Source organism: Gracilinanus agilis, chromosome 2 (genome assembly GCF_016433145.1).
Source record: "Gracilinanus agilis isolate LMUSP501 chromosome 2, AgileGrace, whole genome shotgun sequence".
NCBI lineage: Eukaryota > Metazoa > Chordata > Mammalia > Didelphimorphia > Didelphidae > Gracilinanus > Gracilinanus agilis.
In genome coordinates, this window is record NC_058131.1 from 349638702 (window position 1) to 349663436 (window position 24735).

Below are 24735 nucleotides of genomic sequence, written 5' to 3' on the forward strand. Positions count from 1 at the left end.
AGAGAGAGAGAGAGAGAGAGAGAGAGAGAGAGAGAGAGAGAGAGAGAGAGAGAGAGAGAGGCAGACAGAGCAGAACAGAGAGACATAAATTGAGAGAGACAGGCAGAGACAAGATTGAGATAGAGACAAAGAGAGACAGAAATGGCAAGATAGATGGAGGCACACAGAAAGAGAGAAACAGAAAGGGGGAGACAGAGCAGAACAGAGAGACAGAAATTGAGAGAGACAGGCAGAGACAGAGACAGAGACAGATAGATGGAGGCATGCAGAGAGATAAAGACAGAAAAGGGGGAAACAGAGCCGAATGGAGAGCTAGAAATTGAGATGGATAGAGACAAAGACTGAGATAGAGACAGACAAGAAGAGATAAAGGTAGACAGAGGCACACAGAGAGATCAAGATAGAAAGGGGGAGACAGAGGAAGAGAGACAGAAATTGAGACATTCAGAGTTTGAGATAGAGACAGAGAGCTGGAGGCAGAAAAAGGGGGGATACAAAAGAAGAGAGAAATAGAGACTGAGATAGAGGCAAGGAAAGAGAGAGGGAGAGAGACAAAAGCACAGAAAGGGAGAGAGAGAGTAAGAGAGACAGATGGAGATGAGGGCAGAGATAGGGAGAAAGTCAGAAAAAGAGAAATAGAATTTGAGTCAGAAACAGAAGGAGAGGGAGGCAGAGAGATACAGAGACAAGACAGAGACACACTGAGAAAGAATGTGAAGGTGAGGGGGTTCCTCCAAGTGGATTTTGGGGTGGCAGATACTAAGAAATTTTAATTTTTATAAGCACCTAAGTAGAGCTGGAGAGATCAATGAGACCATTCACATGTATGATGACCTTGCTATGGGGTGAAACAGTACAGAGTCAGAGAAAGAATCCTCCCCACTGCCCATACCCCCACCCCGTATCTGGAGCCATGAGATTGAGATTCTGTTCCTTGTAGTTCTCCTTATTAGTGGAGGACAAGTCATTTCCCTCCTTGGGCCTTAGCTTCTTCATCTGTAAAATAGCAATGATACTTGCAAAACCTATGTTGGAGGGTTGCTGTGAGTCTCAAAGTCGATAACATAAAGTGCTTTGCAAACTTTGAAGAATTATAGAAATGTCAGCTATTAATGATAATAACATGTAGTGATAATTATCACTATCCATAAAATGGGGATGCAGATTGTTTTGTAAACTGTTGAGTGCCAAGGAAATAGGAACGTCATTGTCATTTCCCTTGATACTATTATAAGAACTCCACACTCTCTAGAAGAGAAGCTTTGGTGCTAAGGATGGCAGCTGGTGCCAAGGCCCTTTCCAAGTTTTTGTTTAAATATTGACAGAACAGATTTACTTTCCAAATAAATCACACTTTCTCTTAGGGATCTCCAATTTCCAAAGTATTAAAAGGACTTAAATAAAGACAAACAAACCATTTTCTACTTATGTCTGTTCAGGTATATGTGAGATATACACAGATACATCCATCACAGCAGAATAGGCTCATAGACTTAGAGTCAGAAGCACCCCTCGAGGCTCTCTCATCCAAGTCCTTCATTTTACAGGTCTAGAAAGGGTAAATGATTTGCCCAAGGCTAGGCAGGAAGTGGATGAACCAAAATTTGAATTCAGATCCCGTGACCCCACATGCAATGCTCTTTCCACTGTACTAGTGAAGTGAATGTGTACACACTGGTGCATGTGTATGTAAAATACATGTAAAATAATATTCATTTTTCTGGTGGGGAGACTGGGTCCAAGATTTTAGCAGTGTTGGGGGGAAACTCCCCCACCAATAGAGATCAGAGATTTGCTCAACTTATAGTTTTAGAGACTCAGGTTAAACGGTTTGATGGCCTTTAAGGGCAGCTAGGAGGTGCAGGAGGTAGAGTGCCAGACCTAGAGTCCAGAAGTTCAAATCTGGACTGAGACACTTCCTAGCTGGGTGGCCCTGGGTAAGTCACTTCACCCGGTTGGCCACTGTTTTTTCCTCCGTCCAATGAGCTAGAGAAGGAAATGGCCAACCTCTCCAGGATCTCTGCCAAGAAAACCCCCAATCCTAAGGGGATCAGGACTTGTGGGACACAAATGAAATGAATAAACAATGAAAAGCCCTTTCAGGCTCTAACTCTCGGATCCCCCATGTTCATGTGGGTGTATTCACATGTGCGTATTTATCTGAGTGTGCAAGAGTGCACGTCCATAAAAAGAAATCTGCCACGCGTGCCTGCTGCTTCCTTTTCTTATTTGTAAGCAGTTGGTGTCATTCACTCCGACGAGGGGTGGGGGTGCTGCTAACATGGTGAGTGATTGTGAATAAAGATAGATATCGGAGCTATCAGAAGCATGTGTTGGAGTCATAATCCTGACACCCCTTGTGTCAGCAAAACAGCGGAGACACTCTACCGTAATGAAATGTTCCTGTTTGATAACCAGCTAATTAGAGGAGACAATTATCCTAAACCTTGCTGACAGAGAACATGCCCCGCGGTGTGCCCCCCAGCCTGCTCTCGCCCCTCCACCCCCCAAAGGGGCTGTTTTCCCTGATTGGAAGAGTCTGTCTTCCTCTCTTCTTCAAAGGCTGCGCTCCTTCCTGGGCCAGGGAGGGGACACAAGGGAAGAGATGCTCTCCCACCATCTCACTGTGAAGGCCTGGAGAGAGACTTCAGGTAGAATCCTCCCTCCAGCTTCTCTGACAAGGGCTGATCCATCCAGTCCTTGTAAAATCCCAGTAGGACCCATTGAGGTGGCTCAGTGGATAGGGCTTTAGGCTTAGAGAGGGGAGTTCCTGGGTTCAAATGTGACCTCAGACACTTCCTAGCTGTGTGACCCTGGGCAAGTCACTTAACACCTATTGTCTAGCCCTTATCGCTCTAGTATGGAAGGTAAGGGTTTAAAAAAAAAAAAAAGTAAACATTTCTAGTAACGGAGAGCTCACTATCCTACAAGGTGGCTCATGCTACGCCAGGGTCCATCTGGTTTTAAAAAAGTTATTTGGTAGTGCCAGCCTAAATCTGCTCTGCGGAGTCCCACGGAACGTCTTGGGTCCCTTTCCTATCCTCAGAAAGCAACTGCCTTCAGATATTGGATGACGGGATCATCTAATTCAATCCCCCCATTTTACAGGTGAAGAAACAGAGGCCCAAGTGGAAGTAGTAGGTTTCCAATCCAGGCCCTCCGGCTCCAAATCCAGAGACATTTCCAGAGAATCATGCAAGAGCTGGAAGGAGCCTTAGTGATCGGTTAGTTCAAGCTCTCGGTTTAAGGATGAGGCAGCCGTCCCAAAGAATAAACGGGGTGGAAGCCAAATGGGTGGCGAGCCAGCCAGTAACTACGCATTTATGTGTTGACAACAGAACTAGGACAGCTAGGTGGCACAGTGGACAGAATGCCAGTCTTGGAGTCAGGACTCATTTTCCTGAGTACTAACTAGCGGTGTCACCCTGGGCAAGTCTCTTTACTCTGCTCCATTTCCTCCCCTGTAAAGTGAGCCGGAGAAGGAAATGGCAAGCCATTCCAGTATCTTTGCCAAGAAAACTCCAAATGGGGTCCTGAAGAGCTGGGCCGACTGAATAACAGAGCGTGGATTTAAAGCCAGACTCCATAACTCCACATTTAGTGACTGGCTTCCCTTTACAAGGGCTTCTCCAAGTTAAAGATCTCTGGTTCCTTCTTCTGATTCTTACGATTCGTGGTCTGTAGACCCTCTCGCCATTGTGGGCTTCTCCTGGAGGTGTCTCAGTTCGCCCCCATTCTTCCGTAAATGGGTCTCTAGACCTGGACACTGCATTTTCAAGTTTCAGAGGATTTCAGAATTTCATTCAACACAACACTCAACTTTCATAGTCATGCTATTTCTTTTCTGGTGAAGCACGCGCCCTCCAAGGAGAGTCTGTGACAATTAACCTAGGGAAAAGCTGGCTTTCCACATTACCCCGAAATCAGTCCATCAGTGGAGAAATTGTTAGACTAGCAAGACTGGCAAGGCCCTTGGAGATCACATGATCCCCGACATTCAGAGACAGGCAGGTCAACGGAGAGGCTTCTTTGGGAAAGGCTTTGGAATCAGAAGACCTGGGTTCAAATCCCACTTCTGCTACGTGGGCCTGTGTTCTTTGCTGCCTGCCTTGGTGTCTGTCCTTTTGTTTGGGGAGAAGGAAGAGGGGCACCCAGGTATCCTAGAATCTGGATTTTTACAGCCAGTTTGGTGCCTGGAGGAGCAAGGCATGACTTTAGAACCTAGCCCTACGGTGGATGAGACAAGCCTCATCTGGAAGACATTTGGACATGAACTTGGTGGAACAATGCTATATAGAAATTAAGTTTGAATCCACTCTTCGCAGGGACCAAGGCGAGACAGGGAAACATTCACCCTGAAGTGTTAGTGGGGGGAATATTTGTACTTTTCTTCTTGTTATATCCTTGAAGTAAATATCCCTTTGTATAAGGTATCTGATAAAACTCATTAAATGGAGCTGGGGAGCTAGTCACTGGTACTCAACAGTGGGGGTGCCATAGCCAATGAGAGGGCCTGATGCAGTGGTAACCCCAAACTTCAGGGAACCCTAGAAGCCGGATGGGGCTCTGAGACAGTGAGTCTGGAGAGAATTCACCACACTGGGCAAGCCACTCGAGTGTCCTGGACCTCAATTTCCTAATCTGGAAAATGAGGGGGTTGAACTGGATGACCTCTGAGGGCCCTTCCGGCTCTTGTTCAATGAGCCTGTCCTACGGTAATTGGTTCCTGCTGCTGCCTGCCTGTGGCTCACACTAGGGCAGTCAAGCTTTGATAAATCAAGGTAATAAGGTTTCTGGGTCAATTTAATTTTCTGGTTAACGAAGAACAAACCTAAGCCCTTCTTTTTTTTTAATGTCAACTTTGAAACAAGCAAACAAAATATCTTTCTACAATATTTCAGGCAATTTTTCTACTTTAGAAGTTAGGTTCTAGTACTTTTAGTACTTAGTCCTAGTGTTGTAGTTTAGTCCAATCCAGTAACCTGAGCAATTTATTTCTAGGCCACGTTCCCCTGCAGGCCCTAGTTGAAGAAGCAAGGGCAGTGGGTGTGGAGTGGGAAGAGGCCTGGGTTCCAGTCTCCGTCTGCCTCTTATTAGCCCTGTGACCTGGGGGAGGCCATTTCCTTTCTCTGTCACCACTGTGGGCTTCTCCTGGAGGTGTTTTCAGTTTGCCCATATTCTGCCACAAGTGGGTCTCTAAAACTGCAGAATGGTGGCGTCCCTCACTGGTCTGCTGTGAGCAAAGTGCTCCCTAACTGTAAAGCATTCTAGAGCTGGGGGGTGGCTGATGCTGGGCCTTCCCTAAGGGGAACCCTGGGCTCTGCAGCCCCAGGAGCGGAGGCATTGGAGAGGAGCTCCCTAAATCCTTCTGACTCTCCAGTCCTGCCAGCTCAGGTCCAGCTAAAATCCAACCTTCTGCAGGAAGCCCTTCCCGTCCCCCTCAGGACTAGTACTTTCCCTCTCTGGATCAGCTCCAATTTATCCTTTGTTCATACTTGTTTTGTTCATACATGCAGCTTTGTTCATACTTGGTTGTTTATATACTGTTTCTCTCATTAGACTGCCAGCTCCTTGAGGGCAGGGGTTGCTTTTGTCTTTCTTTGCATCGCCAGGGTTTAGCATAGTTCCTGGCATGGAGGAGATGCTCCACAAATGCTTGTTGAATGCCTGCCTTTTGGTAACTGGCATATGGTAGGTTCATGATAAATGTGTGCTGACCACTTGCCTTTCGGTGCCTGGCACGCAGTAGGTACATAATAAATGTGTGCTGAGCATTTGCCTTTGCTGCCTGGGTTATACCAGTTGACTTTTGCAGTTTCCAGGGTGGAACTATGGAGCATTTTATTTGTGACTTCAGAGACCAGCGCCTTTCCAGGTCTCTCCCCCTGCTCATCCACTTGTCCATGAGACAGGGCCTCTTTGTGTTTTTTTTTTTTGTTTGTTTTTGTTTTTTAAACCCTTACCTTGCATCTTAGAATCAATTCTGTGCATTGGTTCTAAGGCAGAAGAGGGGTACGGGTAGGCAATGGGGGTCAAGTGACTTGCCCAGGGTCACCCAACTAGGAAGGGTCCAAGGCCAGATTTGAACCTAGGACCTCCCATATCTAGGCCTGGCTCTCAATCTACTGAGCCACCCAGCTGCTCCCAACAGTGCCTCTTTGAACAGAGAACATCACCAGGATTAATTTGTGGGACACTTGAGGTGGGAGATTTCCTTCTTTAGTAATTGAGTATTTTAGTATTTTTAGTTCTCCATAAAACAGAGTTTCTGCTCCAGGCCAGGCCAAACCCAGGGAACATGGAAGTGTTGCTTCAGCTGTGCAGGGCTCTAATGCGAAGAAGCCTGGACTTGGAGTCAGGAGGCCAGAAGTCAAGGCTAGGCTCTGGACATTTACTAGCTATGTATCTGGAACAAGCATCTTCTCTCTGTCTTAGATTAATCATCAATAAAATGTGATTTTACTGTATGTTATTAGGTTATAATGATAATAATAAAAGCTCACTTAAATTGCTTTGTATATGCTATCTCATTTGGTTCTCACAACAATCCTGTGAGGCAGGGGCCATTCTTCCCATTTTTCAGATGAGAAAACTGAGGTTCAAAGAGGTTATTGTAAGAAAAGCCCCTTCTCAACCTTAAAATGCTACAGAAACACAAGCTGTTATTATTATTGCTGAATTCCCCAGTAGCCTCTGCTAGGAGGGAGGAGGCAGAATGGCAGGATGGGGGGTGGCCCTTGGGGGGACCACGGTTCTTGCCCAGGGGTAAGGGAGAGGCAGAACTTTGGGGCCTAGGAACGGGTGTCCTTGAACAGCACCCAAGGACGGGGGAGCTCTCTAATCCAGCATCCGCAGCACGAGCCAATCACCAGGCAACCGATAGAAATACAAACGAGCAGGAAATGAGGAATTTAGATACAAGTGTGTCAGAGGGAGAACGAGGTTTCACTGTACAGAAGCTGGGAAGGAAAACGTGAAAAATGTGAAAAGGTCCTACAGAAACGGGGGAGGGAAGAGGTTGGGGGGATTCTCTGCCACTCCCTTCCTCCCTTCTTCCCTTCCTCCCTGGGCTGAGGCTAGAGGACCAAGCCCTGAAGGAGGAGAGGGCTGAAGGCTCCCTCTCTGGGGCCCTCCATGGCCAAGGCCCACCAGGCCCGCTCTTTGGGAGGGAAGAGCTCTCTGGGCCAAAGAGGTGGGTGGGAGGATAGGAATTTCTTTTCTGGATGTTCCCAGGTGAAATGCAGAGAAGGCCCTGGAAGGGGAGAGAAGGGCCTTTGTTATCTTTCTTTTATTGCCTGGAGAAAACAGGCACATTTGCTTTAGGCACACCTGTCTGGGGTGGGGGGGTTGACAAGCACCCCGTTGGGGCTGCCCAGTTGGTCTTTGGAGGCAAAGGGGGCAGGGCAGGGGAAATGGAAGGAGCGTTAACCATTTGCAGTCTGGAATATAACCAGCCTCTGTATCCTGTATTTGGCTCCTCTCCGGGCCTCTGGAGGTGCTATACACTGCCTCAAACGGCGTTCTGGGCTCTGCCAACTAGCTGGCTGTGGGATGGCATTAGTTCTTGCTGCCTCCGGGGATGGCAGCCGGCCACCCCCTCGAACAGGAGGCTCAGAGATGATTTGAAACCAAACCAAACCAAACTGTCAAGCACTTTATATGTGTGAGGCCTTTAATAGTCTTCTTATCCCTCTCATTCAAAAAGAATTTTTCTTAAATGGGAGGGACGAGAAGACTATATTAAGCTCTCAATGGCGCCCCAGTGCTTCCCCATTTTCATCTTATTTCTGTCTCACAGCTGAGAAAGGCAATGCCACGTGGTAGGTGGAGGGTCGGCCTAGGGGCCGGCCACCTCCTCGGACACCTGCCAGCTTTGGGACCTCCGCAGGAGGCTGCAGGAAACTCTCCCGGACTACAATCTGCAGGGAATGTCAGACCGCTTTGCCTGAGGGAGTCCCCTCATCCCAAGGGAACCACAGGTCCAGGCCCTACCACTGTCCTTCAGCCTCACAACAAAGCACAAAGATGGGGCTTCTTATTCCCACTCCACAGGTGAGGAAGCTGAGCGAATCCCTTTGTCTTTAAGCCCCAGGTTCCTTCTCTATAGAATGAAGGTCTCATCCTGGGTTCATAAACTTGCATTTTACATTGGGGGGGGGGTGCTAAATAAATAAATAAATGTATGGGGAAGGGTAGTTAGGTGATCCATTGGAGAGAGAGTCAAGCCTGGAGAGAGGAGTTCCTGGGTTCAAATCTGGTGCCAGACACTTTCTAGCTGTGTGACCCTGAGTGAGTCATTTAACCCCCATTGCTTAGTCCTTATTGCTTTTTTACCTTGGAATCAATACGCAGTATTATTTCTGAGATGAAAGGTAAGGGTTTAAATATATTTTTTATATATAAGATAGGTAAATATAAAATATATAATCTTATATAATACATTATAATATAATTATATTATAACATGCTTTATATATGATATATAAATATATTATAATAGATTTTATTTATATATAATATATACATATATGGCTTTTATTTCAATATAATTGACTTGTTTTGCAATAAATAATATAATCAAGACATTTTATTTAAATTTGCAATAAATAAGATTTTATCTTGTGTGCTTAGGAACATTATTCTGAGAAGGGTGTCTAGAAGCTTCACCAGACTGCCCAAGAGGTCCAATACACACAAAAAGCTAAGGGCTCCTGATCTGGAGCATGTGTAAGGTTCCTTTTAGCCCTCAGATACCCTGAGTAATAAATGCCAGAATCCCACCCAAAGGGTCTTACAAATAGTGGTCTGGATCTGCTGCCCTAGGCTGGATGGGCCCACTGTGAGAGGGGGTGGTGACAGCAGGAGAAATGTGCAGATGGGGACCAGGCTGGGATGCAGGTAGAGGAGCCTCCTAACTGTCATGTACTGAGTCAATTAGAAACAGAGAAATAGGGCTACTTAAAAATTATGTAGAAAAAGTCAGAGATAGTGGAGGATATTTAAGTCCTCAATCCCCTTCTACAGCAGGCAGGTGGGCAGCTTCCAGATTTCACCTTGCCAGAGCCAACACAGGCTGAAGCCCGAAGACGGGGCTCCTCTGAGACTAGCATCACTCAGCCAGGCTCATCTGGCCCACGACTGACCGACCGGGCCCCGTGGAATTCCCCTGTGATCCTTCTGTGGCCAGAGTTCTAGGGGACTCTCCTGGTGTTCATTATTTCATGAATGGAAACAGTCACTAGTGTTTGGTCATCATAATTCAGTGGCTGGCAGGAAATTAAGGGGAAGCAAAGTCTNGAAAGAAAGAAAGAGGGAGGGAGGGAGAAGGGGAGAGAGAAAGAAAGGGAGAGTCAGAGAGAGACAGAAAGAGAGAATGAGAGAGAGAGGGAAAGAGGGAGGGAGGGAAAGGGGAGGGAGAGAAGAAGGCTGAGAGAGGGGGAGAGACAGAGATAGACAGACAACAGACAAAGAGAGAGAGAGACAGAGAGACAGAGGAAGAGAGACAGACAGACACACACACACAGAGAAAGAGAGACAGAGAGATGGACAGGGAGACAGAGAGTGAGTGTTCACATGCCAGGTGATCTTTTAACTTTCCCTCCAGTTCTCAGGGCTGTGGTTCTACAAGACTGCCTAGTACCAGAGGCTATATTTTAGCTGGCCAAGTCAGGAGCTGTGCAAATATTTTCTGTTCATCAGTCCTTGCCTGGTCATTAGCCCAGCATCGGGAGAGCAGCATTTGTCAAATGGACAGCTGCCCATTAGTGAATGTGCAGAGAAGCCAACCAATGTATTTAATTTAAGCCTGCCAGGCTGGAGCTTGGATTAAAGTCATTGGAGGTGAAAGGGTACCTTATTAAGGGAAGCACTGCCTAACTCAGTGTCATCCAGCCATTAGGGAGCTGGGGGCCATCTACTTTCTGTCTTAATCTTGTTTGATCCATTTTATACTAAAAAAAAAAAAAGTTCCTCCAATGATCACCAGCATGTCAGGGTTGTGCTTCAAACGGCTAGTCCCAGTCAACTCTTCTTTTTCTTTGGCCCTGGAGCCTCTGGCCGACCTTTCCACGAATCATTTAATGAGGCCTATTCGGGCCTGCAACCCCACATCATGAGGTTTCTCAGACTTTAGTGAAGAAGAAGATAGGCTGGGGACAAAGTTTCAGACAGAGCAATAGCTGGTTTGAACACACACAGACACAGACACACACACGCATGCACGCACACCACACACACCTTTCCCCTTCCCCTAACAGCCTAGAGACCACACTTCCTGTTGACAAAAACCAGGGTGTCATGTAGCTCTATTTGACTGGGATTGGATCCAGTGGAAAATGACTACAGAACATGCTTTCAAAACACATTTGTGTGAATATGATTACATAGACCATATATTAATATATAATCAATAATTATATAAGATATAGTTAAAATATTTATATAATATATAACATGAACCCCCATAATCCACCCACTCATAATCATGCACACACATGTGCATAGATACAGTAAACGTATCTGCAACCCGCTCATATAATATAACATCTGAAAATGGTGGATTTGAATCTTTTTGAGAGCTCATGAGAGCCTTTTAAAGAGGTGCTTCCTCACTCCAGGGCACGGGGAGTCACTCAACACAGCTTTCACTTACATAACCAGGTTGGGTGGGAGTGGTAGGTGTTGGTGTGTAGAGAAAGAAATTCAGATTATGGGAACAATTCTAAAATTGAGTTGTCAAGTATTACACCCATGTACGTGTCAACTCAAGGCAGCCAGCTGGTGCAGTGGATAGAGTGTCAGGTCTCAAGTTGGGAAGACTCACATGACTGAGTTCAAATTTGACCTTAGACACTTACTAGCTGTGTGACCTTGGGCAAGTCACTTAACCCTGTTTGCCTCAGTTTCCTCATCTGCCAAATGAGCTGGAGAAGAAAATGGCAAGCCACTCCATTATCTTTGCCAAGAAAACCCTAAAACTCAACAATAAATAGATCAACCCTGGTTGATGGGAATATTTGGTCTGAAAGATGCTTATTAATTAGTTAATTAGACATTCACAAAGAAGGCAATAGATGTTCTTTGTGGCTGATGGTCCTCTAAGTTCCTGTTGAGCTCTACCAGCCTGTGCCTCTGCTTGACTTTCTTATAATTTCAGACTCATAGAACCTACTGCTACTATCTGTGATTATTCTTATTCTCTCTGTCTCTCTGTCTCTCTCTGTCTCTCTCTCTCTCCCCCCCAACTTCTCCTTGTCTGTGTCTCTGATTTGTTCTTCTCTTGCCTACCCTCCCTCTTTCTCCCCCCACCCCTTATCCTTCTCTAATTCCATTTTCTCTCCCCCCCCATCCCTTTTTTCAGGCAAACAGGAAAAAGATCTTGGTCTTTTTTCTATTACTCAATCTGGAAGTATTTATTAATCATCTATTGTATACTAGAGGTTCTGGGGATACAAGGATATCAATGAGCTCCTATCCCTCCAGGTATATCAAGAGAGACAATACATGCTCATATAAGAATATACAAATATAATATAACATAATATAATAATTTCGGGCAGGGTAGGCACTAGCAGGTAGGGGGAGTCTATAAAGAGGGCCAAATGTTGGGGGCAGCTGGGTAGCTCAGTGAATTGAGAGTCAGGCCTAGAGTTGGGAGGTCCTAGGTTCAAATCCAGCCTCAGACACTTCCCATCTGTGTGACCCTGGGCAAGTCACTTGACCCCCATTGCCCACCCTTACCACTCTTCTGCCTTAGAACCAATACATAGAAGTTAAGGGTTTTAAAAAAAAGAGGGCCAAACGCATAATAAACCTAGAAAAGGTTAAGCTTCAGTTCATCATTATGCCTTTTATCAAGTATTTTCTAGCAAAAAAGCAAAGGGACTGCTCCTACCTTGTAATGAGCTTCTGTCTCCTCTTCCTGAGTGGAGCTGGAGGGGGACGGAGTGGCCGATTTACTTCCTGGGGGTGATGGGGAGCCGTGGCTCACCCCACTCCTGATGCCCATCTGTGAAATCAGCTGGGACTGGCTGAGGGCGCTCATGTGACTGGCCAGCATCGTGGGGCGATTGAGCAGGGACACCTGTCTGCTGGAGTCGTAGGATGATGCTTCTGCATGGACCATCTCCTGGATCTGAGTGAGAAGAACCGTGTTTTAAAAACAAAAATATTTTCCCGTGGGTTTGTAAAACACACATCATAAGGGAGAATTAAGGAATCAGAGTTCAAATTAAGGAATCAGAGTTCTCCTTGAAACCCTGTATATAGTGGGAAGGGTCAAATGGGAACTCTTTTGGCCCCCTGAAAACCCTTTGGACCCTTGCCAGCCAACAGATCATAGAAGCATGGAATTAGAGCTGGGAAAGAACTCTGAGTCCATCTAGTCCAATTCCCTCATTTTGTAGATGAGGAAAATGAGGTCCATATAGGTTAAGTGACTTGTCCAAGATCATCCAGCTAGTGAATGGAAGGGCTAGGATTTGAACCCAAGTCCTCTGACTTTCTTTCCATATTATTGAGCTGCTGTATTGATTGGAGACAGATTGTGGTAGGCTTGAAATGACAAGCTAAGGAGCTTGTAAGTAATAAAAAAAATATGATTACATATATACAAAATAAGATTTTTTCCCCCTACTTAAATTAGCATTTATTTCAGGTTTATACATTATGCCTCTCTCAGTCACCAAACATTTCCTATTGTTAAGATTTCTAAAAACAATAGTCATTTTTCAAAAGCAGGAAAGAGGGAAAATTATATTTTTAATATATAAGCAATAAAACAATGCTGATTTTGAATTCAACAGATAGGACACAAGGACGATAGAGAAGTAACCTTCAGATCTGCGCTGGGGCCAGGTTCCACCACGACTCCCATACCTTGTTGCAACTTCCCCCTTCTCTCCCCCGCCCCGTCGGGTTGCTGGTTGGAATGTGGTCACCAGCAGCCTTTACACAGTCATCTCTGCACTTTAGTAGGCTGGGTCTGGGTCAGCTAGACACGTCACTGTTAGCCCCCAGCCACAAGCCAGACGGCTCGCCAGAAAAGGTCAAGGAGGCGACCACCACGGCTAATAATAGACTACTGCAATAGTCTGCTAGTCTCCCTGCCTCAAGAATCCCTAATCCATCTTCTGCTCAGCAGCCCAAGAGATCTTCCTTAGACACAGATCCCACCACGACAGTCCCCTACTCTATAAACTCCAATGGATCCCTATTGCCTCCAGAAACAGATAAAGCTCTTTACAACCTTTTCCTTTCTTTCCTCGTTCTTTAAACCATGTCTCCAGAGGCTCCACGGTCAAGCCATCGTGGCCTCCTAGCATGTCCTTGTACACAACAACGCCCTTCTCCCATCTTCATGTCTTTTCACTTCTTGTCTTGCACAGCTGCCATACTCCCTCTCCTCACCTCTGACTCAGTTTCCCTGGATTTCTTAAGGACTCAGTTCAAAGCCTACCTTTGCAAGATACTCTTTCCTTCCCCTCCTAAGGTATTTTCTCTCAACTTTATATATACCTGATATGTACTGAGAGTTACGATATTGCCTTTCCCACTAGAATGTGAGCTCTTTGAGGGCAAAGACTGCTTGCCTTCCCATCCCTTCCTCTTCCTCCTCATGGAGTGCTTGGGGCAGAACATGTATTAATAAATACTTTTTGACTGAAGAGAACAGAATAAGCATTTATACCATGCCCACTATGTGACAGATACTCTATTGAGCACTTATCTCATTTGATCCTCACAACAACTCTGGGATATGGGAGCTATTATTATCTCCATCTTACAAATGAGGAAACTGAGGATGAGGGGTTACATGACTAGCCCAGGGTCACACAGTTGGTAAGTATCTGAAGCTAAATCTGAACGCAAGTCTTCCTGATTCTAGGTCTAGAACTCTATCTGCTGTACCACCTAGCTTCCTAGTGGAAGTGATTAATAATTGTTGATTGAACTAGACCTGAGAAATACTGTCCTGGGCCAGCCCTCAGAGATCTCTGGCAGAGGGACCAAGGGAGGGACAGGGGGCCAGCCATAGATCTCCTAGAAGTCAAGCCCCAAGGCTATACCCTGGTTTCGGGAGCTCCCTTGATAACTTGATTTGGGAACACTGCCTACCAGCTGTTCTCAATAACCTATAGCAGTGATGGCCAACTTTTTAGAGACCGAGTGCCCAAACTGCAACCCTCAGGCTGCATGTGAGCCCCACCCCTACCCTTCCCCAGACAGGGGAGGGAGAGGAGAGCAGCTCTCTCTGGCACGCTCCAGCACATGTGCCATAGGTTCACCAACATGGACCTATAGTGCCATTTTTCAGCCTGCTGTGTGGAGAAGGGATCACTTCTTCAATCCAGGGCAAGCTTATAGAGGGCAGCTGTGCTGGGAGATTGCCAGGATTTGTTCACTTGAGTCTTTCTAGCCTTCAAGACTGTAATATGAAATATGTTTCTTCTCCTAGAATAGAAGCCTGATCCATCAAAGTGAGATATGTGTGAAGGAAGGATTGGGGGTGTCAGCTGTTACCATTCTATCACTTCATCAACAATGATCCAATTCATTTATTAAGGACCTATAATGTACAAAGCAACATGATAGAGTGGTTATTCTCCAAGGCAGGAATGCCTGCCTTAAAGTCTTGCCTTTGTAATCTACTGGCTGTGTGACTTCTAGGCAAATAACCTCTCAATGCCCTAACCAATGCTCTAAAACTAAAATGTGCAGAATAGGTGCACTAGATTCAGGCACAGTGGATAGAGTGAAAGGCCTAAGCCAGGAAGACTCTTCTTCCTGTGTGACCTCAGGAAAGTCATTTAACCCTATTGGTTTCTGTTTTCTCATCTGGAAAATGAGCTAGAGAAAGAAATGGCAAACCACTCCAGTATCTTGACCAAGAAAACCCCAAACAGGGTCACTGAGAGTTGGACACGGCAGAAATGACTGAACAACAATGACAACAAAAATTCTTCTTCCTCAGTCTCCTTCCATTTCTGCTGTTTACCGTGTTTATAACACCAGGGGAGGAGGAAACATGGGGTTCCGGGATTTCTCCGGGCTCCCTCGAGGGCCCAAGAATGGTTTCCTCCAGATGAGGGCTCCTGGCTTGGATTGAATGAAGATAATCCGGAATGGGGAGGCAGGAAGGTTTGGATGGAGCTCAGTTATCCCTTCGGGGTGCAGTGCCCTGCAGATCTCTGGCTCACACAGCCTGCCACCCTGAAGGTGTCTGGGACGGAAGGCTGGTATAATAAGGTGTTGGAAGGCTCACCGTTAAGCCTCTTTCTTTGAGTTGGAGCCAAGTTGGTTGACCTCAGAGATACCTCCCATGTCAACCACAGGCTGGGGCTGGGAGGAGGAAGCAGCCTTTGGGTCCCCAGGCACCAGGTGGCTGAGAGTTTAGAGAGGTTGGGGAGGGGGCTGGGTGAAAAGCAGAATATAGGTCACCAGGCCGCAGGTCCTCAGCCTAACTAGACCGAGAGCTCCTGGAGACCAGGCACTGGGCCTTCTGCATCTCTCTCTCCACTAGCACCCCCTCCTAACTGTTCATTTAGATCTCTAGCCCCATCCTTTATTAAGGGATTTTTATGTGCTAGGCACCGGGCTAAGGGCTGGGAATACAAATACAAGCAAACAGCAGCCCCTGCGCTCCATGCTAACGGCCGATAGAGAGCTGGAGAAGAGAGGGTGGGATAATGCAAGGGCGGTGCCGGGAGGCCACGAGGGACCGGACCCCTGTAAGGCCGAGGGAAGGGCCACCTATCAGAGCCCAGGCTCCTGGGGGCAGTGAAGAAACAAACAACCAATGCATGGATTGTCTTTTCTGGAGAATTTAGCCCTGCCTCTAAAGAACAACTTAATTCTTTGGTATTAAGAAAATGAATGGGGGGGGGGATGGATAGGGTATGTGAAAGGGATCAGATAAACAAATCAGAGTTAGGCTGTATATAAGGGACTCCTTGATCTAGAGGCCAGAGAGCTCAAACTGAAGTGAGGAAGAACCGAGCTGGAATCCTGCCCCACACTCTTAATATCTGTTCCATTCTGGGCAAGTCCCTTAATTTCTCAGCCTCTGTTTTCTCACCTGTAAAATGGGGATAATAATAGCATTTACTGAGTTCCCACCCCCACCCTCTCCTTAAATCATAGCAGTATAATAGAAGGAACATTATTTTTTGGTCAAGATTTCGCATTTATAGAAAATTCAACGGTGTGACCCTAGGCAAGTCACTTAACCCCCATTGTCTAGTCCTTACTGCTTTTTTTTGGCCTTAGAAACAATATACAGTATTGATTCTAAGATGGAAGGTAAAGGTTTAAAAAAAAAAAAGAAAATTCAATTTCTATTTAAACCACAGGAGTGATATCATGGAAAGAAATAGAGATGGCCTTGGAGCCAGGAAGTCCTGGGTTCAAATCTGACTGTGTGACCCTGGGCAAATCATTTAACCATTCCATGCCCCAAGCGACTCTGGAAACTAAGCATAGCAGAGAAGGTCTCACACACTGTATTGGCAGAGAGAAGAGGAGCTCCTTAATTTGGAAATTCCACAAGTGCAGGAAAGACAAGCCCATTTAGACAATGGCAGACAGATTGGCCCTGTTTTGTCACAGGCCGGTAAGGAGGATGGAACCCAAATCCAAGATGACATCCCTGTAGGGCCTGTGAGAAAGGCTTCGTGTTCTGCAGGCTGCACACCATGCAGCCCGGCCGAGCCTCAGTTATCCCTCACTCTCAGGAAGTGGGCCTGGCTCATAGAACTGAATTTTCCAAATAAATGAGGTTCACACCTGTAAGCACTAAACCAGGTGGGTTGTTTTTTTTTTTTCTTTCCATTTTGGATGGAAACTTTGCTGCTGGACTGCATGCTTCTCCTCCTCCTTCTCCCTTAGTATCAATTCTAAGATAAGGATGGCAAAGGCCAGGCAATCAGGGTTTAAGTGACTTGTAGCTACTAAGTGGCCACATTTGAACTCAGGTCTTCCCAACTCTAAGCCTAGTGCTCTATCCTCCGTGCTACCTGGCTGCCACTCTTCCCTGACTTCTTGCAGAGGGTCCTGAGCACTGTTCAGACTTTCCCCTGAGATACAGGGTCTCATTTCTGGGATGTAACACAGGAAGGTTTTCAGAGGTTTAGTTTAGTCCTTGAGGGCAAGGGAACTGCTGGACTGCCCCACCAACTTGCTACTTCTTTTTCTTCTTTTTTTTTTTTTAAAGGTTTTACTTCTTTATTGAGAAACTTCCAAACTCTGTAAACTGGATATTTCAAATAAAACTACTTCCCAATAAAACCAAAACAAAATACTGTCAGAAAAGCTTTTTTTAGAAGAGAAAAATTAAATTAAATTGAATTAAAGGTTAACGGGGTCCAGGCTACACACAAGAAATCTGTGAAATTTGACCACTGAAAAACTTTTTAGGTTTTTGAAGAATTGACCTTTCACAATGTGCTACTTCTGATCCACTTTGAGATGGAAGGCAAAATAATAGCACTTCATATTTCTGTAATACTTTAAACTTGTGTTAGAATGATATGCAAAATAAAAGTAAGTAGCACGGGCAGCTGGGTGGCTCAGTGGATGGAGAGCCAGGCCTAGAGATGGGAGGGAGGTCCTGGGTTCAAATCTGTCCTCAGACACTTCCCATCTGTGTGATAAAGTGGCAAGTCACTTGACCCCCATTGCCTACCCTTACCGCTCTTCTGCCTTAGAACCAACACATAGTATTGATTCTAAGATGGAAGGTTTGAAAGAAAAAAAAAGAGTAAGTGGGGTCTGAGGCTCTCCCATATTTTTTCCCCTTCCTATTTGGTTCTTAACCTTGTCCATACCGCTGAAGTTGCTGGATATGTACTGGTCAGATAAGTTAAGACCACAGAAGATAACACTAGTGGAAGGAAGTTTTGAGGTCCTCAGTTCACAGCTGAGGAAACTGAGGCCAGCGAAGTTAAGTGAGTTGTCTAAGGTCCTACAGGAAGCAAATGGCAGAGCTGGGACTCACACTCTACTCTTCTGACTTCCTATCCAGTGTTCTTTAGCTCATTCCAAGCTCATTCACAACTACAGTGTTATTTCAACTTGTTTTTAATACATGGTAATTTTTAATTGGTGTAGCAATGGTTCATTTATTTATTCAACAAATATTTACTAAGCAGTTATATAAATAGATGCTTCTAAATTACAAAAAAGCAGTTGGTTCTCTGAAGTCTGTTAAACCAGCTCACTGCAAGCTTTATAGCTTAGCAAACTCTTTGCTCATGGGTAGCCCATATGAGTTTAATCCTCAGCCGGGGCTCTGTTCAGATCGCCACCACTTCTATGTTAGCTAGAGCACTGGGCCTGGACTCAGGAAGACTTCTCTTCCAGAGTTCAAATCTAGCCTCAGACGCTTGCTAGCTATGTGACCCTGGGCAAGTCACTTCACTCTGCCTCAGTTTCCTTATCCTGAAAGTGAGCTGAAGAGGGAAACGGCAAACATCTCCAGTATCTTTGCAAAAAAACACCAAATGGGGTCACTAAGAATCAGACATGACTAAAAACAACACACTAACAACAACAATAAAGGCATGATTTTTTTTTAAAAGCTTTTTGGTCTTTTTACTGAGTACATTTTTTTTAAACCTTCACCTGCTGTCTTAGAATCAATATCATGTATGGGTTCCAAGGTGTAAGGGCTAGGCAATGGGGGTTAAGTGACTTGCCCAGGGTCACACAGCTAGGAAGTGTCTGAGACCAAATTTGAACCTAGATCCTCCCAATTTTGGGTCTGAATGCCCCACACTGAGTTTTTTGTTTTTTTTAATCTTATGTTCCATCTTAGAATCAATACTATGTTTTGGTTCCAAGGCAGAAGAGCAGTTAAGGGCTAGGCAACTGGGGTTAAGTGACTTGCCCAGGGTCACACAGCTAGGAAGTGTCTGAGACCAAATTTGAACCTAGATCCTCCCAATTCTGGGTCTGAATGCCCCAGACTGAGTTTTTGTTTTGTTTTTTTAATCTTATGTTCCATCTTAGAATCAATACTATGTATTGGTTCCAAGGCAGAAGAGCAGTAAGAGCTAGGCAATGGGGGTTAAGTGACTTGCCCAGGGTCACCCAGCCAGGAAGTGTCTGAGGACAGAACCTCCCATCTCTAGGCCTGGCTTTCCATCCACTGAGCCACCTGGCTGTCTCCTGGGTATATAAAAAAAAAAATTCTTGAAGCTTTGCAAAGATAGGGCTGCCTTCTCACAGGTGTGCCCTGTGCTGTCCATGTTCAGATGTCAGAGACCCCGTGGCATCTGTGGCCAGCCACGGGCATCCTATTTTTCCATACGACCCATTCTCTGTCCTGGAGCCACATATTCCATGCCTTTCACTGAGCTCACCCCAAGTTCTTCCTCGAGCCCCTAGGAAGGAAGAGGAGAGAACAGCGGCTGCTATCTGACCCGGGCAAGCAGCACGGGACCGATGATTAGGGATCCCAAAGGCTCTGCAAGCAAGGAGAGGGAACCGAGCGACCTCCGCTCTCCCCCGGGCAAACCCGCTCCTCGCCCCATTCCCCGAGGTGTGCGGGCTCTCTCCTCTTTTTCAGAACGGAAAATACAATTCACTGGGAAGTTCTGGCTGTGACTAAATGAAGCAGACGGCACACGTTTCTGGCTGTTAATTCTGAAAAGTTACGGATGAAGGCAAAAGAGCTCCAAGATCCATCCAACGGAGCCTGGCTCTGAATCACTGATACGGAGCGAAATTGAACGAATTCATTTGTTTACGGCGTTGCAGCCAATAAATTGTGCGCCGAGTTAAAGACAACAGAAACCTTCTCAGGTGGGTTGGAAATGTCTGGGAACGGGCTGCGTCTGTTTTTATCCCTGCAGGAGAAGATGGAAGTGGTCCCTACCCTCTTTTAGTGACCCCAAACTCTTCAGTTCTGTTGGGAGAAAACACGAGTGGGGGCAAAGGCCAAGAGTCCCTGCAGACGTCCACGTCCCAGGCTTCCTGTCTGTCTGTCTGTCTGTCTAGGATTCACACTCCCCCCCCCCCCCACCCCCCACCAAAGACACACATCTGCCTGCCAAGATTGGGCTCCTGTGTAGACGGGGCATGCCTTAGGACCTCTAATATTAGATCCAATATCAAGAAAATCTAGGTTCAAACCTACCTCTTACATGCACCAACTCTGAGCAAGTGACTTAACTTCTTTGGACCTCATTTGTCTCATCTGAAAAGTGGGGATGATAATGAGAATGGCTAACATTTACAAAGTACTTACTATGTGTCAAACATACGACAATGATGATCTTATTTTATTTTCACAATTCTAGGAGGTTTTTGCCGCTGTTCAGTGGAGTCTGACTCTTCATGACCCCATTTGGGGTTTTCCTGACAAACACTGGAGAAGCTTGCTCTTTCCTTCTCTAGCTCCTTTGACAGGTGAGGAAACGGAGGCAAACAGGGTTAAGTGACTTGCCCAGGGTCACCCAGCTAGTGTCTGAGGTGGGATTTGAATTTTTCAGGAAGATGAATTTTTCCCCACATCCTTATCTAATGCACCACCTATCAGCCCTGGGAGATGCGTGCTGTTGTTATCTTGATTTTACAGATAAGGAAACTGAGGCTTGCGGAGGCTCCTAGAACCAAGCTATCTGAGTCTGGATTTGAACTTGGGTCTTCCTGATTCCAGGCCTGGTGTTCTATCTACTGCTCTCTCTGGCCACTTCTACTTCTCAGGGTTATTTTGAGGACCAAATGAAGTAATATATGAAAAGGGCTTTGCCTCAAGTGTTTTAAAAAGAATTTTTAAAATGAATTTTTGTTGTTTTTGTTGTGGTTGCCATGATTTATGTCATTAGATCTTTTCCCTCCAGCCTCCCTTAGCCCGGCTACCCTACAGACTGACTGTCTAGAGACTGGAGGTCTGAACCTCGTGGCCCTAGCCCTTTGCCCTGTACCCTGTCTGGCTCCGCAGCCATCACCCTAGCATAGGGGGCAGCGGGCCCTGGCGGGAGGCCTGCACCGGCCTGGTGCCCTCAGGATGGGGCCCGTCTCTCTAGGGCTGTCAGGAGAGGAATGAGGCACCACTCCCCCCCCCCACTCCATTCAAACGGGAAGTTAAGCTCACGCTGCTGCTGAATGCTGGCTTCATGGAGGCACAACCAGCAGGAGAGAAATCAAACACCGTCTCACAGACCGTCTGCCTTTGTATTAACGCTATTAATGTGAACATGAGTTGAAGGATCCCCCAGCTTTATTTATTAACAATCTTCACTCTCGATAAGCCTGCTGTGGAGCAAGCTTCCCTTTAACGGGGAGTCGATGGAGCTGGCTGCCCGAGCCCCCACTGGGGAGTGACTGACTGGGAAGGCTCCCCAGCGGTAGGGAGGGGCAGCTTCCCCATGTTCTCACTGCAGGGCAGGAGGAGCGGCCTACGGCTATTCCAGCCTCAGGAAAAGGCAGGAATTAGAGACGTCATCAAGATTCATCTTTACTGGGCAGTAGTTGGGTTAATTTACAGCTATTATTTATTTTTGTGTATTATATAGAATTATTATATATTTTAAATAAATAATATTATAGATAAATATATCAATATATTATAATAATTGAATATAAATATTTTAACATTATAATTATATATGCTATAATAATTATATATGTATGACATATAATTATGTAAAACATAACAACATAATTATATAAATATATCATAATAATTATATACAAATATAACAATATGTTATAATTATATATACAATATTATAGCAATTATATATAAATATAACACTATATTATAACTATAAAAATATGTTATAATCACAATATAATATAGTATAATAATTACAGAAAACATAACACTATATTATAATTATACATAAATATAATAGAATAATTACATATAAACATAACAATATGTTAAAATAATTCTATATATTATAAGAATTATACATAAATATATCAATATATTATAACCATATAAATACCTTATATCTTATATTTATATATAAATATACACACAATATTATAATAATTATAAAGCATATCAATATATTATAATTATATAGAAATATATTATAATAATTACATGCAAATATAACAATGCTATAATTATATATAATATGACAATTATATATAAATATAACTATATTTTATATTTATATTATAACTATATATTTATATAAATATAAATATATACGTATATATATAAATATAAATATAAATATATTTATGTTATAACTATATATACATAAAATGTTATAATTACACATATACTATATTATAATAATTATATACAAATATAATAATATTAAAATATAACAATACATATAATTACAGTTGTCCTTCACTATATTATGATTCACTTATTGTGGCTTCACTGTATCATGGGTTAAAAAAAAAAATTAATTCCGTATTGTGGAGTTTTTGCTATATAGCAGAAGCAACCACAGAGCTGTGTTCTATATTCTGGATGTTGATTGGCTCCATGTTTATAAGAGTGGGAGAAAGGCTTATAGGAGAGTGGGAAGGGTTTATAAAGCCTTAAAATATACATAAATAATAAAATAAATATAATGCCGCTACTTTGCAGATTCCTCTCCTCTCCTCTCCTCTCCTTTTTTTTTTTTTTTTTTTTTTTTTCTTTTCCAGTATCAAAACTTCATCCCCATGGAGGCATCCTGGTGTGGAAAATGCTTTTGCTGATAACAGGCAACAAGCCATCAGCAAAGTCTAGTCTTAGAGCACGGTGTGTGGCACCATTAAGAGACAAGCCTGGCGTCACCCAACTTGTATGAGATGGCTTCAGGGCTTCCTAACTCCTCTGCCATGCCCCACTGATCTCATGTTCAATCATAGGGATCCAGAAGTTAGAGCCAGCAGTCACCTCAGAGATGACTTAGTCCAGCTTTAATTTCAGTAGGAGAAAACCGAGATCCAGAGAGGGTTGGTGGTTTGTCTAATGTCATGTGGCTAATAAATATCAGTCAGGTTTCAACCTTTTACCCGAAGTAGGAGTCCCCAATTTTGTGTTGGTCTATTGTTTCAGTCATTTCCATCCCTCTGCTTTCCCATTTAGGATTTTCTTGGCCAAGATACTGGAGTGCTTTGTCATTTCCTTCTCCAGCTCATTTAACAGATGAGGAAACTGAGGCAAACTTGCCCAGGGTCACAGAACTAGTAAATGTCTAAAGCCAGATATGAACTCAGGAAGATGGGTATTATTGTCTCTAGACCTAGCATTCTACCCACTGAGACACTTTGATACAATTCTCAGAAATTCAATAAAATACCCAGAAAAGTGGCTAGACAGCCCTCAAATGACAACTGCTAAAGACAAAGAACTCATTACTTCCTTTCTTGGAAGATGACTTAGAGAAATAGCTAGGGGCACATTGTTCTATCCACTGGACTTAGATTTTGGAAGACTTGAGTTCAAGTCCTCTCTAATATAATTACTATTTCTATGATCCTTGGCAAATCACTTAACCCCATTGGCCTCAGTTTCCTCATCTATAAAATTGAATGTGGAAATGTGGGCAATATTTGAGGACCCTATTTTCCCTCCATAATCAAGAATGCTGAAGAGGAGTCTAGGTAGACACTTCCTAGCTGTGTGACCCTTGGCAAATCACTTAATCCCTACTGCCTAGCCCTTACCACTCTTCTGCCTTGAAACCAATACACTATATTGATTCTAGGATGGAACCTAAGATGAAAAAAACCAAACTCAATCTGGGGCATACAGACCTGAAATTGGAAGGCTCTAGGTTCAAATATGGCCCCAGACACTTCCTAGCTGTGTGATCCTGGGCAAGTCACTTAACTCCCATTGCCTAGCCCTTATTCATCTTCTGCTTTGGAAATGATACTCAGTATCGATTCTAAGATAGAAAGTAAGAGTTTAAAAAAAAAAGCATTCTAAGTGGCTGCTTCACTCTTTGAATTATAGGCTCATAAGATCACAGATTTGGAGCAAGAAGGGACCTTTGGTTTCAGTTATTCTGATCCCCTCATTTTATAGAGGAAGACACTGAGTCTAAGATGTTAAATGACTTGCTCAAGGTCCCATGGATAAGGTAAGTGGCAGAGAAAGAATTTGAATCCAGGTCTTTGGACTCCAAATTCAGTGCTCTTGCTGTTGTTATCTCTTGCTTTGGGCCTTGCCCAAAATAGTGTTGATGGTACCCAGTCCTCCTCCTCCTTTATTCTTTGAGGTGCCAAGGCCTGGCCAGGGGAAAGCGTGTGAGAGCAGAGTTCGGGCAGAAGACAGGAAAAGAGACCAAGTCAGGAGCCCTTGAGGGTACCCTGAGGTGACTCTGAGGGGAAGAGCAGCCTATACTTGGTTCTATACTTAGCCTCGATTTTCCTTTTATCTAAAAATTTAAATCAAGGCAACAATTGTCCGAGAAAGGTTATGAAATAAGTGTGGTTTTAAGTCCTGAAATCACAAATGGCTCATCCTCATTTGGAGCCCTTCCACTCTCCTGGGTAAATAGTGTATTAAGACAATTTTTAAAAACTCTTATTATGTGGCCAGCAGACCAGAACAGCTTCATCGAGCCGTTAAATATGTAATCATACATTTTTTTCTTTAAATTGCATATTATTTATGCAATAGAGCAGAACAACTCCAAAGGAGTAATTACGACTCTGGCATGTGTGCTGTGGTTAGAAAAACCCTCATGGAAATAAACGTGAGGGGAAGACAGGCAGCCTGTCCCACCCTGAGCCCACCCTGCTCTGCCTCCAGGGATGCTGCTTTTGCCC

The 24735-nt window shown here is 44.5% G+C and overlaps 1 protein-coding gene across 1 annotated transcript in view; it reads right to left on the reverse strand.

The window, feature by feature from the left end:
* TOX2 (TOX high mobility group box family member 2) overlaps positions 1 to 24735 on the reverse strand; it is a 195044-nt gene that overhangs the window by 29731 nt on the left and 140578 nt on the right. The window contains exons 4-5 of the mRNA XM_044659807.1: positions 11894 to 12133; positions 7797 to 7919 (exon numbers count right to left, since the gene is read on the reverse strand). Coding sequence (XP_044515742.1) covers positions 7797 to 7919; positions 11894 to 12133 — 363 coding nt within the window. The remainder of the gene's footprint in view (positions 1 to 7796; positions 7920 to 11893; positions 12134 to 24735) is intronic.